The sequence below is a fragment of the Lobosporangium transversale genome (genome assembly GCF_002105155.1).
Source record: "Lobosporangium transversale strain NRRL 3116 chromosome Unknown BCR41scaffold_10, whole genome shotgun sequence".
In the NCBI taxonomy this organism is placed as follows: Eukaryota; Fungi; Mortierellomycota; class Mortierellomycetes; order Mortierellales; family Mortierellaceae; genus Lobosporangium; species Lobosporangium transversale.
This window is the reverse complement of record NW_019028988.1, coordinates 266,292-281,514: the sequence shown is the minus strand read 5'-3', so window position 1 is coordinate 281,514 and position 15,223 is coordinate 266,292. Positions and strand designations below refer to the sequence as shown.

At 40.7% G+C, this 15,223-nt stretch overlaps 4 protein-coding genes across 4 annotated transcripts; 2 read left to right on the top strand and 2 right to left on the bottom strand.

The window, feature by feature from the left end:
- Window positions 1-183: 183 nt before the first annotated feature.
- On the bottom strand, window positions 184-3,432 carry BCR41DRAFT_380413 (hypothetical protein). Its single transcript, XM_022027260.1, has 8 exons — window positions 3,338-3,432; window positions 3,119-3,241; window positions 2,852-2,979; window positions 2,561-2,748; window positions 2,055-2,363; window positions 1,359-1,928; window positions 1,081-1,236; window positions 184-937 (listed from the first exon to the last, which is right to left on the bottom strand). Exons 1-8 carry the CDS (start codon window positions 3,338-3,340, stop codon window positions 303-305), a joined length of 2,112 nt encoding a protein of 703 aa, XP_021883298.1. The 5' UTR covers window positions 3,341-3,432; the 3' UTR covers window positions 184-302.
- A 131-nt stretch (window positions 3,433-3,563) lies between these two features.
- On the top strand, window positions 3,564-5,834 carry BCR41DRAFT_349593 (Peroxin-3). The gene is made up of 4 exons (XM_022023494.1): window positions 3,564-3,843; window positions 3,957-4,973; window positions 5,101-5,208; window positions 5,355-5,834. Exons 1-4 carry the CDS (start codon window positions 3,686-3,688, stop codon window positions 5,812-5,814), a joined length of 1,743 nt encoding a protein of 580 aa, XP_021883297.1. The 5' UTR covers window positions 3,564-3,685; the 3' UTR covers window positions 5,815-5,834.
- A 128-nt stretch (window positions 5,835-5,962) lies between these two features.
- Window positions 5,963-6,901, top strand: BCR41DRAFT_320105 (Rhodanese-like domain-containing protein). The gene is made up of 3 exons (XM_022021383.1): window positions 5,963-6,157; window positions 6,286-6,418; window positions 6,572-6,901. Exons 1-3 carry the CDS (start codon window positions 6,077-6,079, stop codon window positions 6,733-6,735), a joined length of 378 nt encoding a protein of 125 aa, XP_021883296.1. The 5' UTR covers window positions 5,963-6,076; the 3' UTR covers window positions 6,736-6,901.
- Window positions 6,902-6,915: 14 nt separating this feature from the next.
- BCR41DRAFT_14043 (hypothetical protein) lies at window positions 6,916-10,015 on the bottom strand. The gene is made up of 2 exons (XM_022019533.1): window positions 9,968-10,015; window positions 6,916-9,719 (listed from the first exon to the last, which is right to left on the bottom strand). Exon 2 carries the CDS (start codon window positions 9,631-9,633, stop codon window positions 6,991-6,993), a length of 2,643 nt encoding a protein of 880 aa, XP_021883295.1. The 5' UTR covers window positions 9,634-9,719; window positions 9,968-10,015; the 3' UTR covers window positions 6,916-6,990.
- Between the last annotated feature and the right edge of the window lie 5,208 nt (window positions 10,016-15,223).

The window sequence follows — 15,223 nt, the reverse complement described above, 5'->3', positions numbered from 1 at the left end:
ACATTAAAGCTCTTTATTACTTGATGGGCAGTATGGCAACAACGATACCAATAAAGTCAAAGACAAAGACAAGGATGGGTATATGTAAATAAAAAAAAACAAGTCGACAGATGGACACATCATGAATCAGGTTAATTGACATAAATGACCAAAATGCAGGGGGCGAAAGCCTTCCTTTATTACCTTCATTTTTTGGGTGCGGATGCCCACGCGTTTTTAGACGTAGGACTGTATAATTGTGCCTGTATTTATTGGCTATGGATGTAGAACATTTTGAGACCAGACTATCCATACTATTTTTCTTAATGTGAGGTACCAGCATCAAATTCGACAGTCGTTGTACTCACGCGCCGACTACCGTCTGCATGAGTGTTACCCACACCAACAGGTCCCTCAGCACCCATTAATGCTTCCTCTTGAAGTCGAAGCTCTTCCGTCTTCCATTGGATCTCCACCCCAACTTCGCCTACGTCTTCCCATCGCTTCTCCAAGACATACTCACCACCTTCATTTTCGACAACAGGGTTACCGCCTAGCAGGACTTTGACTTGTGCACCAGTACGTCCTAATTTCCCTTCGTGCCAGAACACAAAGCCTGCAACCACGTCTTCCCACTTGGCAATCATGTTGTTCTCTAACAACAAAAACTCTAGACTAGGAGCATGTTGTAAACCTTCAAGCTGTTCAATCAAGTTATTGGATAAATTCAAATGGCGGACATTGAGCAGGTTACGAAGGAAACGAGTCGAGGTGATGGCATTGGAATCCAAATTGAGGGTGTGGAGGTGCATCAGGTATGACGAGATCGGGATGTGTGTCAATCCTCGCATAGACAGGTCCAGATCCTTCGGCTGCTCGTCTGCAAATTCAATTTCCGGAAAACGCTTAGAGTCCTTGATTAAATGCAGTGTTTCACGATCGAATACAAGCTGTGTTCCTTTAGAGAACGACATGAAAACAGGTTTTTTTTTTTTTTTTTTTTTTTTTTTTGTTTGTTTGTTTCGTTAGATAACCGACTACTCGCCAAGTCGTCCAGATTCCCACAGAATAGAAACTATAAATAACAATAAATGTACTTACGACGGTCCTCATATCGCTCTTGGCGTAGGGGATCGATTGAAATGAGTTTTTCCTGAAGCTCTATGCACTCATCATCAATGGTCTTGGCTTGTGCAGAGTGAATACTAACTGTCTCACGAAGCTCCGACAACAATGTTGAAAGGATTTGGATTGGCCCTACCAAACAAATAGTACAAAATAATACAAAAAAAAAAAAAACAATATGTATGGGAACTATGGGCTGGCCTCAATCGGCGTGGATCCTCTTCGAGACAAAGAAAAGTGGTTTTGCTTCTTACATTTACTATCTGGCTCTAGCTCCATCAACTCACGAACAACAGCAATTTCGCGGTCCAGCAATGTAACTCTATCCTTAAGCGAGTTAGATGTTGTCAAAGACGTGACAAGGAACTTTGACTTCGTTCTTTGTGTCTCCATGGTGCCATCAGGCTCTGGAACTGGTCCAATACGCTTGCTAACATCACACATCAAGTTCTGTCCAATGGCCAGCCGATTAAGTCGACCTGAAATGTTGCTAAAGTCCTGTTCCAACGTCTCAGCTTCAAAGCAAACCGCCGAGGTGAGTCGCGACCCTGACCTAACACCACAGACATCGTCTGGAAAGATTACAATCTCGACAGTAGGCCCGTACTCTGCGCCTGGCGCTTGCTGAAAGATCCAGATACTACCCATGGATGAGTCTGACCCTGTAGCCTTCCATTCTCCCTGTAATGGCACAGCGACATGATCCAGCATGGTTGACACTGTGAAAGGGTTGCAAAGCTTAACTGTTTCATCAAACGCAACAACCACCTCCAATGGGTGAAATGAGATCACAGTCGCACCAAGGACCGAGATACTTCTCTCCTCTATTTTCAAGTAGTTAATCGATCGAGGGATGATCCATGCCAATTTGCATCAGCACAGCGTCAGATAAACTCTTTTTTTTTTTTTTTTTTTTTTTTTTCTTTCAGTAAAACACGGTCCATGATTACCTTTTCCAATGAGCCACAGGTCATATAACCACGCACTCTGGTCCTCTGGATCGGTGTAAATCGCATTCTTGATGAGATCAAATTCATTGTCCGCTGCTGCTTGCCTTTCTTCCTCTGTCATATCCTGAGACAACTTAATCAGCAATGTACTTCTGTTATGCCATGCCGAATAGTTTGAAAAGTTTTGACTGATCTTTTTCGCTGTAAAGTCAAATTCTGATTGAGCGCGTTCTAGAACTCTTTCCGTAGCGTTACGGTCCTTGAGATCCAACTGCCGAATAATGTATCTTCTGTAATCCCAACCATGGACTGTTATTACATACACACCACAAAAAGTGCATGGGCAAACAATGTCAATATCAGTAATATCAGCATCATGTTGAAAAATCAAAATTGATGGTCTGGTATCAGACACGAACACTCTTTAAAAAAATCGAAGATTATTATCAGAATGACATCATTCTCAGGTCCCTTCTCACTCCATTTTATCCTGGAATTACACTTACAGTTGCGAGCGTCTAGCTCGAGAAACTTGCTCACCATAGCAAGCTCCCTGTCCCAATGAGGTTGCTTCATGTGCTCTAGGCACCATCGGCGGTGGTTCCACATCCAGTAAGATTTTGGATTCAATTTCAGATTCTCTTGCACAAATTCAAGTTCGCCATTGTAAATCTTGTCGACGGCTTCATCATCTCTATGTATCAAAAAAATCGACAAAACATGTCAATCCTATACTTTCTTTTTTTTTTTTTTGTCGAATGGTTACTTTCTTACAGTCCAACCTAAAGGCTATTTACGCTTTATCAAGGAACCCTTCCTGGAGAATAATTCGACGCACATTCCAAATGGTATAGTAGTCAGGACTTTTGCGAAGCAGTAGAGTAGTAACTCTAAGAGCATCATTATCTCTCTTCTTGGAATTCATCTATTGGTCCATTAGAGGAAGAAGGAAGAAGGAAGAACAAAAAATTATTATTTTGAGAACCATGTCCAACCCAACGAGCAACTATCAAATAAACCCCAACCACGGTTAGAAAAGATGATAGAGTTGCTTGTTAACATACGATATTTTTGAGTGAGTCCTTGAGGCTACAGTACTCGCGTACGAGGACAGCCTCACGGTCCTGTCTAGCCTTGAGTAACTCAGGTGACTCCACCTTCTCTTTCTTTTGTCCGTGGCGACCTTCCTAAACAAGCGTGGAAGTTCCAAAGTAGAAGTCAGCCATTGCTCCTTGCTGGTACTTTTTGTTCAAGCCGAATGCTGTTGTGCACGACGTAGATACCATATTCGTATGTTCGTGTTACGCGTGTATAATGCTTCAAAAAAAAAGAGGGAAATGAAATGAAATGCGAAAAGGTTATAAGCCCAATGTCGTAAGATTGTGTTCTAATACTTTGAGAACTTTCCCAGGGATGAATTCGTCAATTGCAACTTTGCTCTCACGTGCAAATCGGCGTGTGTAAAGGGAGGACAGAAGCAAAAAACCGAACGTTTTTTCCAGCCGACAAGCCGAACAAATAGCCTATTCTACCATTCATTTCAAATCTCTTCTCTCCACACTTTTTTCTTTCTTTATACCTTCTACCCACGTCTTCTTCCTAAAAAAGGATCGTCTTCCTTCTTTGTCTAAATGCTATCTGCAGTTCAGGGCTTTGTTAGTAGACACCGGCGTGGTCTGGCTGTTACGGCTGGTGTCACAGGTGGAATCTACCTGATGGGCAAGTACGCCAAAACCAAGCTCATCGAGTTTCAGGAGAAGTCTGCATCGGAAAGGACAGCCAAAGAAAAGTATACCGCCCAAGCTCTCATGAACTATGCATAGCTATACCATCCTTCATTGTCATTTCTACTTACGATTTCTATCTTATTTTATTTTTTCACTTCTGACCGACTAAAAAAAGTATGAAACGTCGGTTCGAGCAAAACCAACAAGACTGTGTCTTCACAGTGCTTTCACTCCTACCGACGCTGGGTGATCAGCTTCTGCATGAGCTCAATGTAGAACTGATCACCACCAAGCTGCAGCAGTCTAGATCTCAGCGATCAACACCCATGCCTACTCCTGACAGCTCTATGATCTTGCCACCAAAACCTTTAGATGATACCGAAGCATCGACAGCTGCTGCAGTAGTAACGTCATCAGAAGATAATGGAGCCAACGGAGTGAATCAGCAGCAACAGCCAATAGATCAAACTGAAGAAACGAGCAAAGATGACCAGGTATTAGCAGCGGAAAAGACTGCGACACAAGAGCTAGAAGTGAATAGTAAGATCAATGGTCGCTTTGAAAAGCACGAGGCTGATGCCAACGCAGAGAATGGTCATATCGTAGCACTGCCTGACAAAGAAGTAGAGGTAGATAAAGAGATTGCCCAGGAAGAATCTGTCGCTAATGGATCTACGTCTGAAGAAAAGGCCCAGGAGGCAAAAGAGACGGAGCAAGAGAAAGAGAAAGAGCAGGAGCGGAGGCAAGAACAAGAGAAAGAGCAAGACTCTACGGAACGCAACGTTTCAGAGGAATCCACCGCACGGCTTCAAGCTACTGCCATTGATGAGACCGCAGCTTTGATCGACCGCCGTGTGAAACTTGAATTATGGACTGAACTCAAGATCATGAGCTTTACGCGCACGATTACAGCACTTTACTCTCTTACACTCCTGACACTACTCACACAAATTCAACTCAATCTTTTGGGGCGTTTCACATACGTTTCCTCGGTCGTTGCCCTTTCCAATACCACAGATGCATCCTACCGCGTAGAATCCCCAGCGCCCAAGGGATCATTGACATCAGTCAATGGACTCTTGGATTTTCAAACCGAGAAGAAATATCTGACTTTCAGCTACTGGCTTCTACATGAAGGTTGGCGTCGATGGAGTGAGAAGGTTCGTGAAGTAGTTGATGATATCGTTGGAAGGTAAGTTTTTTTTTATATTAGTGTATGCCACTATTTGAGCGTAAGATGTTCGTTATCAACGGCTTTTAACAAGTTCTGAAATATACTCACGTGGGTTTAAAAAAAAAAAAAAAAAAAAAAAAAAAAGTATCTCATTGAAGAGAACTTTTACTGCCAAGGAATTTTCTGAGCTGCTTGCAGAGATTCGATCCCGGCTTGAATATGCTGAGGTAGATGGCAAGCGTATCCCAATCAAGTAAGTTTACATCTGGCTAAATGAGTAATGAGCAAAGCAAAGTGCATATGGATGATATAGGATATTATATATTGTAGTCTCTTTACTGATACACAATATCAAACTCTTTTATATATACTTTTGAATACTTCATTGCTTCCTAAAAGTATGCGTGAATATATGCTTCCGGACGATGTTGCAGAAGAGTACGAAGTACTGAGGGCAGGAGGCGTGGATGAAGCTGATCTGACGGTAGATCCAATGCTCCGCAATTTGCTGGATGAGACACGGGATTTCATTGATAGCAACGATTTTGCAACGGTCTTGAGCTCGACTTTAGCAACGACCTTTGCGCGCTTTAACCTTGCATTCCAGCCAACATTCAATCCATTCCTCCTGACCCCACCCAGAAACCCGGGCTCTGGCATTGAAGAAATTGAGAATGAGGATGATATGGACCGAGCCGTACCACTGGCTTCATTGTTACCATTGGTGACAAGACAGGTGCATTTGATTATCAATGGGGTTCCGAACGAATATGTTGAGAGTCTAGCCTTGGTCAAGGATCTGCAAGCGTTTTCAGCAATCGTATATTCGTCGTTTAGTGAGCAACTCATGAACCATTGAAATATATCAAATAGAGATGATAATAAAATAAGATTTTTTTTTTTTTTTTTAAAAAAAAGTACATCGTTGGACAATGTTAGTCCCAATATTGCGCCATTCATAAACAAAATCATGGATTCATCTCTGACTCTCTCAACCCTTGTAAGATTTCATGTATTCATAAGTTGGATTGAATATCTTTTCTTTCTTTCTTTCTTTCTTTTTTTCTTTTTTACTTGCCCTACTTCTTATATTAACCAGCAATTACAGGATAAGCTCCATCATGACCACTCACCAGCAGACAAAGCCCGAAGAAGCGACGTTCGAAGAGATTCAGGATCTTATCCATCAGAAGGACAGAATTGTAATGGCGATTATTCATATACTACCTTTCTCATATTCTTCAGCATCCTTCTTTCCTCCATTTTTTATATATTTCCGTAATATTTAATATCCTTTATTTCATTTTATTTATTTATTTATTTAAATAAGGTACCGCTGATCGATGTCCGTGACCCTAACGAGACCGATCTTGGTGTGATCCCTACAGCGCATTCGATTCCACTCTCGAAACTCCATGATGCCTTGACTACATTATCAGAGCAAGAATTCGAACAGCAATATGGTATGATAACGCACCTTTCTGTCACAATTAGCATTGATAAAGGAAATGACAATACTGCGCAAAATTAATTAAAGGACAAATATGCAAAAAAAAAAAAAAAAGATTAAAATAAGTATTCCTTCCTCCTTTTGATTACCAATAATCATTAACTAGGGTTTAAACGGTTTGGGAAGGATGACGAAGTCATTTTCTATTGCAGATCAGGTCGACGCTCAAGGCTTGCGTTTGGACAGGCACAGGAGTTGGGCTACAGTCATGTCCGACACTATCCAGGATCATGGAATGAATGGTCCGTCAGATTTCAATCCACAGCTTAAAAAGGAAAAAAAGAAAAAAGGCTATTTGACATCCAGAGACATTGGTGAAGAAACAACTTTTCTTTTTTTATTTTTATTTTTATTTTTATTTTTGTTTTTGTTTTAAAAATTATAACAATTAAAAAGGCTTTTTTATCTCTTTAATAAAAATGATGTACAAGCTCATAAATTACGAGAATTGGGTATAGCATAAGGAGAGATAAATGAAAAGATGATACGAGTTTATAGCTATTTTGTTCCGCTAAAAAAGCAATTTCACTTCTTGAAAAAGCTTCCCCATCGTGACTTCTTGACAGGAGCTAGCGGCATCTCTGTCTTGGCTCGGATCAGAGTTGTGGGAGGAGGAGGGGTATTAGAGTTAGTAACAGTAGGGAATGCTGAAGTATCAGATGGCTTGAGGGTTGTGCTTCTTGTCATAGTCGGTGGGGTTGGTGGACCAACATCAACGACTGCTCCTACTGCAGACTTCAAGCCAGCAGAGCTGGTGATATTGCTATTCTTGTTGTGATTTACATCCAAAGAAGATGTAGAGCTCAGTTTAGAATGAGAACCCCCCTCGACCTTGGCTCCTGCGCTGGATTCCGAGGGATGAGCATTTGTTATAGGAATACCACCACCCACTCCACCTCCACCAATTGCGGAACGAATCCCTCCAGGATTTTTCACCTTGGACTTGAGATGCATTGCTTCCGGAAATTCCTTATAGAATGCCTTATCATCTACTGGGCGCATTATATCCAAAACAACAATTGAGACCAACATCAAGAATGTCCTGAATTCTGCTGGGAATGTATCTGGGTTATATAGCTCAAAATCTCCTCGTTTCTGCACTGGGCCTGAGTTTAATCGGTATTCAGAAACCAATTGGAGGTACCGAGTCGGATCAAATGGAGATGGCGTACCAATGGTGCTGGCAATATGTGGAATGCCTGCAGACTCCATTCCCATGCCATGGAACATGGTCTGGGTATGTTTAGGCTGCGGCGGCTTCCATTTGGATTCGCCCCCACACATTTGTGAGCAGGTGATCCTGTACTGATCTTTTTGCTTCCTGTACTCAACCACAAAGTCATCCTCCTTCCATCGAAAAACGAACCTTGCAAGAGGTTCATTCGATTCGCCGCCAGCTTTCTTCTTGTTACTCTCCATCACCAACTTAATCTGTCGTTTAGTTGCCATCTCTGTGGCGGTCAGCGTGCCCCAAGTAGAAGTGCGTCCTGCCATGGTCCAGATAGGCTGGTTGTTTATCAAAGATCTCAACGAATCCTGCTCCTGTCCAATGTGTCGACCGGGATGGCAGTACAGTAACGCGCCATACTTGTTGAAAATATTGGTTTTACGAGGATCACTCTTGTCGTGTATCAGTTGATAGAGATCAAAATGTACCGCTGGATTAAGATACGGCCGTGTAATACCATATGGATCACCGTAAATGGTGCCTGTACGTGGGTCCGTATCGTAAAAGGGTAAATCACCAAAATCAAAGTCGGCTGGGAGAGCATCGTAGCCCAAATGACTAAAGTCCTGAACCTCACTCACTTCATCATATCCAGGAATAGATGGGCTAGGCATAGGTGGAGCAACAGATGAGGATGTGCCCGAAATTGCAAACGAGTGTTGAAAAGTAGCTGGGCCAGTCAATGCACGGTTTAGGATAGGCTTTGAGCTTGAACCGGATCCAGAATTAATGACAGCGTGGTTGCTGCTGCCGCTGCTGCTGCTACTAGCACCGTTCGGGTACGAGCATTGAGCTGACGTTGAGAAGATACGAGGGTGCGACGAACTTGGTCCAGAGCCAGAACCAGAGCCAGCCATGGATATGGAAGCTGAACGGAAAGATTTCCTCTTCTGGAATGCTTCTGTGCTTGGCAAGTCTGTTATGGCTTTAGAAGCTGAGGAGGAAGAGTGTTGTTCCGCAGCGCTGCCTGCCTTGATCTTGAAATACTCAACTCCTTCCTCGACTGAGGACAATGAGGTGAGCGAGGATGAGTTGGATGATCTTGTAGTAGAATGGGCATAGAGGTTAGATCTAGTTGGAGAGCTAGCTGCTGTCGATTCTGTAGCTGCATTAGGCCGTACATGTGCAGATGCTATAGCGCCAATGTGAGCCGGATGTTGGCCAGTAAACGAATTAGTGCTGGGTTGTACTAAGTCTTGGTCGCAGTAGATATCAGTATTGCTATTGCCGTTATTTAGGGCAATACTCTTGCTTTTGTCATCAAATACATCCATTGGGGCTTTCCCTTTCCCTTTCCCTTTCCCATTCCCTTTATCAGCTCCCACTGTATCTATTTGTTGTGCATCATGTTTATCTTGTTGTTCCTGATGGATAGAAGACGAGAAAAGAAGAGCTGAATGTGGTGAATGTGGTTCTTGAGAATTTAGATGGACGCCGTTTTGTTGTTGTTGATACACTTCATTGCTTGTATTGTTGTTCATGGGAAGAAATACGTCTGATGACTGGGTGGCACAAGCGTAAACGTGATTCTGATTGGCTTGCGATCCTGTACAAAACAACGCTCTGTCCCTGTCTATAACATCGATAGTAGAGAGGCTGTTGTTGTCCACCTCGTTGTCGTCATTTGCCTTTGCTTTACCCTTGCCCTTGTCTTTGTTGCTGTCTGCCAAGGCTGATACAGGGAGCGAGAGTGTTGATGATGAAGGAGACGACGACACTGACGGTGAGCTGGAGCAAGGAGAGGCGGTTGGATGGCTCAAAGTGGCATTATCCATCCCGGACACTCCAGGAGGACTTGTTGATATGGGTACAAGACTAATCGGCTTTTGAAGAGGATAGACGTTGTCGCCGTTTGTGATAGTAGAACCAGGATTGGCCAATATGGCCAGCGAGTTAGTGGCCGAGGGGGGCGATAGTTCAACCGAGATTCTCGAGGGCATTAATTCTCTGTCTGCTGTATTATTTGTGTAGAGTGTCAGAATGTGGATTTAAGTGGTGATATGCTGTTGTGTGATGGATATGGAAGCTTTTTTTTTTTTTTTTTTTTTTTGTAGTGTTGAAAATTAAATAAGAACAGTAAATTGTCTGTCAGATGTGAAGCATGAAAGAGACAGAAAGAAGAAAGGAGGTGACCGAGTACGCAGAGGGCAAAGAAAAGACCTGATATTTTGGGAAAAAGGCGAATGGGCCAAACAACCAAAAGATTGAACATGAACATGCGTGGCCAAACATATTAATAAAAATATAAAAAAAAAAAAAAGAAAATAAAAATACCTTAAAAAGAAAATACCGAACAATTGAAAACCAAAATAATAGGAATGAGTAACAAGATGGAATTGAATGATGAACAAAGAAGAATGTGAATGAGGTGAATAAGAAATATATATAAATAATAGAGATGAATATGAAAATGAAAGTGAGGATATTCAACAATGCTCTTTTTTTTCTGCTATTAATCAGCGAAGCACAAATGGTGAAATTAAAGAAGAGAAGAGCAAAGGAAGGACAAATAAATACACAAATGCAAATGGAGGGAAAGAAACAAAGGGTGTCTCGCTATTCCTTCCTTTTTGTTCTGATTGCGGAAGATGCAAAGGATCATAAGCTAAAACATTTACAAAGAACATGCACATTATACTTAATTATATTTATACAATTACATCCATTTTTACCGAGGAAGAGTCTACGCATGCATGTGCACATGCACAATTTCCTCTCTAATCAAGCATACAACTGCCCGGGAGAAAGGAATAACGAGGAAAGTCAACCGATCTTTTTTTTTATTTTTGTTCTGCTGTGAAGTGAACTCCCACGGTTTGTGATTAATGATCGTCGTCATCATCAATGCAATACTTCCCACATCTGTCACACGGGTACACAGCGTTGTGCAAAGTCATCAAAAACATGACAGGGATGGATAGATTTCTACATGAAAAAGTCGACCCAAGAGCACTGAGCGCTTACTTGATACATGGATCCCACAGACACAAGAATGCTTTGTATTCTTACGTTCATCTTTCTTTTTTTTTTTTTTTTTCTTTTTTTTTTTTTTTTGGTTAAAGAGTTGGTGGTGATGATGATGGCTGTTCACTTTTTGCGGTCCTGTGCCTCTTGTCCAATAAATTCTCTCTGCGCAACTCTCGATTCGGCTTTGGACGACGCTCGATGAACTTTTGAATAAAATCGAAAGACTGTCTTCGACTCTTCCCCACACAGACATGTATGCATTTATGCTTGCTTTTTTTTTTTTTTAATCTTGGGCTGTAGTGATATTGATCATTATCGTCTCACCGATAACATCATATCTTTCCACAAATGACTTAAAGTTTTGTACTTACAAGTCCTACCTGCCTGTGCATCATCTTTGCGCTTAGTCCGCTCTTTTTTTTTTTTTTTTTGAAGACAAAACAACATTGAACATTGTTTCGTGCATCACTGCTTCAAGAATGACTAAAAAAGAGAGGCGCCTATTTTATTATGATAAACTCGGCGTTTTGGGATTTGTAGCATAGCGACTAAGACAAAAATGAAAAAGAGGTTGTCTGCAGCCTAGAAAAAGCAGTTTGACATAACAGAGAAGTAAGACGCGTTTGTCAACCTGTTTTTTTTCAATTACTCCAACTCGAAAAGAAATTTCTCCATCGAGCCCTTACTCAATTTGTACTTTGCTTTCATTTTTCCCTTGGATTTCTGCAGCCCTCTTGTCATCGTGTTTCTATCACAAAACAAAGTTGGACAAGCATGTGTCTGCTGATCTCTCTTCGGATCATCTTCCGAAGACATTCATCAAGAGTGGAAAAGGGGGAGAGAAGGGGCAAGTTGATGAGAAGTTTGTCCCAAAGATTGGACGGGCACCCATCTCCCTATCCACAGCCATCAGTGGCCACAAATCCTTAGAGCCTACGTAATGCTGCCAGTCCAAAAGGCTGCCTTAGTTAAGAACTTTAAAGAGTTATTAATCTCTCTCATACTATCCACTCTTCTAAACGAACTAACGTGCGCAGTGATCTCATTGAGCCTATTAGGAAGCATTTCCGTTACTCTACTTTGTCCTTCAGGATGCGGCCGCGGCAAAAAAAAAAAAAAAAAAAAAAACTCATTTTTAGGGCATACTCCACATGTTGCCTCTACTTTTAATCCATTGGGCTCTGATTTCGACGCGACAGATCGTGCTAAAGGGGTTTAGAGAATAGCATGTATGTATGTATATAAATGTATATGAAGTATATGTACCGAAAGTATTGTGGAGAAGCATGAACTTACTCCTTACCTTTATTTTATGCCCAATAGGATTTGAATGAATACTGCTATTATTTCACAGGGCAGCCATGGAAAGCCATTTGTATATATATATATATCGTCTTTTTTTTCTGTGGAGATCGAAATATCATCCATCTTCACTCAACCGCAACCCCGGTTTAATTTAAAAAACAAGGGTTTAAAAAAATGAGCAGCACGGGCCAAGGGTTTCTTTGGCTACTCTGACAATAGTTCCACGGATACATACAGAGTTGACTAATGAACTTTGGGTAAATGCCTTCAACGCGAGCATGAGGTACAACATAGATATGTCAATCCATATATCAATTGGCTTTCATCATGCATCGTGGGTAAAAAGCACTATCCATGAAATAAAACTCTACATTAACACTGGTATTCATAAGTGTGCCCTCGTTTATTGTTATTGTTTTGCTGGACACTACCTAAGATACAGGTAAACACGGTCTCCGCAGATCCAAACCTGGACACAGCTCGCAAGAAAGCGGTGCGGGCAGAATAGAAAGTTGAAAGGAAGTTGCAGGTATGAAGTAGATGAAAGCTGAAGTTTATTAAAAAAAAAAAAAAAAAAAAAAAAAACAGGTCCTACACAAAGGAGAACATTCAAATCCTGTCCGTGGTCTATAATTTATAAACTGACGCTCTGTTGATACCACAAACTGAAGTGTCTCTGAAACTATAAGGCTCCCATCATTGGGAAAACGCGTCATTTCTCTCTCGTCTTTGTGGGAAACCAATCTTCACAAATTTATGTTTATGTGCATTAAGAGATAGGAATGTTTTCTACTTTTTGGTTTGTTTTGATTTACTTGGACCTTTCTCGAAGAACTAGTCTTAACTCAAAGTAAACCTTTTTTTCTGTACAACTCTCCTCTTCTATTCACACACTGCTCTTCAATGTATTCGTTCATATATATATATGTATATTTAGCCACTCTTGGAGTTGTCATCATTGGATTGTAGTGATTGTAGTTACTGAGAAAAAGGTAAAAGACAATTTGGTCACACTCTGTGGCTCTAGAGAATCTCCTAAGGCCTGATCACGTCTATATTCAAGTGAAGAAAGGAATGCTTTAGCATTTAGTAGCATCCCACCGTGATTCCCGTACCGTAGGTGAGACCTAGTTCATCTTTTTTATTTCATGCATGCTGAACTGCCAACTGAGACACAGCAGTGCCTTTTAAAGCAATGATGCGGCGTCGTTAAAGGAAGATCTTGTAACCTTTAATTATTATTTCATTTATTGGTTCCAATTAAATTTCCTAGGCTAGCGCCTTTCCCATCCGGTCCTTCGCCCCAAAACTCAAGAGAAGGATAAAAAACGCATGATGTTTGTCCAGAGGCCCATGGCACAATGGCATGCATGGTTTACTTCCAGAAAGAGCAGATGGAGAAAAAAAAAAAAAAAAAAAAAAAAAAAAAAGCGAGAGTGCCCCAGCGAACCGAGGCGTGTTTTGTATCCAATTTTTTTTTTTTTTGTGCCTTTGGCTCGTTTTAAGAGCATGCACACACCACATCTGACTGAAGAGCAAATTGTTCGTAAACACATGTCCAAGCTGGTTATTACACATTATTGTTATGGTTTTGTTTTCCTCGCTTTGTCAATCAGCCGCATGGTACTACTTTCACAGGCTTGGGCGTGTTCCAAGATTCCTTGATCCAATGGTTCAAAGTGTACGAAAATGCAGACACATGTAAACCAAGGCAGATAGACTTGTGTTCATTCTCTGTCTAGAGAGTTTATCCTTTCTAAGGAAAAGAAAGACAACAACAATTATTCATTATCATAATTATAGCGACAGGTGCAGACACTTTTTTTTTTTTTTATTTTTTATTTTATTTTATACATCGATAATTTTTCAGAGGATACAATCTTTAACAACAAAGGTTTTCCTCGAACAGACCGTTTTTTTTTTAAAGCATATCCCATGGTCACGGCCATGATCATGCGAAGACTGCGGTTGTCAATGCAAATTGATGAAAAATACCCATCAACTGCGCTTTCTATGAGGAGTGCATCATTAATCAAATAAGCAATGTTGCTCTGGAACATGCGAGTGTCGTCTCATGTCCTTTGTACATGAAAGTGGACAAAAAAAGAGAGAGCCCAGTACTCTCACGCTACAGACAGACAGACATGTTTACTTTATTTTTTTATATTTATACTATAAAGACGTCTTACCATTTGTTTGTTTTATAATGCTTTGTATGAATATAATTTGGCAAAGCTCAAGCGTAAAAAAAGAAAAAAATAAAGAAAAAAGGCTCACAATGGCCAATCCGCAAACCCAACGATTCAATTTCATCTCTCCCACAATTAACTGGTTTATGAGCTACTTACAATCCACATCTCCAACAGCACAGAGGAAAAACAGCGTTAGGAAAGTGTATAAATGTGCGTGTGTATTCATTACGTATAATATATACACTATATCGCTCACGATGCATATATATATTATATTGAATTGCCTGTCGTTCCTTTTAAAAACAATACCAAAGGAGGAAAAGACCACATTGCACTTACAGAAGGAAAAGAAATAACCATTGCGTTTAAAGGGCATTTGGCCATAATAATCGAAGGTGCAACGCGATCCTATTCTTTAAATTAGAAATTCAATCAAACTTTGTCCCCTACCAATAAGATCATCCCACTGAACACAAAAAGTGTCAAGATAACTTTTCAACTAGATTCATGCAATGGATTGATAACAGAAAGTGAAAGAAAAATAAATAAATAAATAAATAAAAAAAAGGACACGCGTCTCTTATTGTCGTTTTTATTTGTGGGGAAAAAAGAAACCGATGGATAGCTGTGGATTATAAGGATGATGGATAATGGAAATGAGATGATGCATCCTTTTGGCCCTTTTTTTGTTGTTGTTGTCAATATTTAGTTACTGCATCACAACATGCCCTTCGTTGCTGCCTGCAAGTATGGAGTAGCAAAGATACGCATCATGAGTTTTTTTTTTTTACGCGCGCTTGTGTTGTGCACGGTGTAATACTTGATTAGTGTGAAATAAACATTCAATTGAGATTTTAGAGAATGGAGGAGTCTTTGTGCCTCCGTTGCACGTTGTTACTCCTTTCACTTTGTCCCACATTGGGTACAATCAATAAAACAAACATCTTCTCTCTGTCCAAAAGAAAGAAAAAAAGAAAAGAAAAAAGTTGTTGCAGTTGTGAAGCCCGATACAATCTGTTTGTGCTGTTATTGCAAATGATGGGAGAGGTGAAGAGTGAGTGGATAG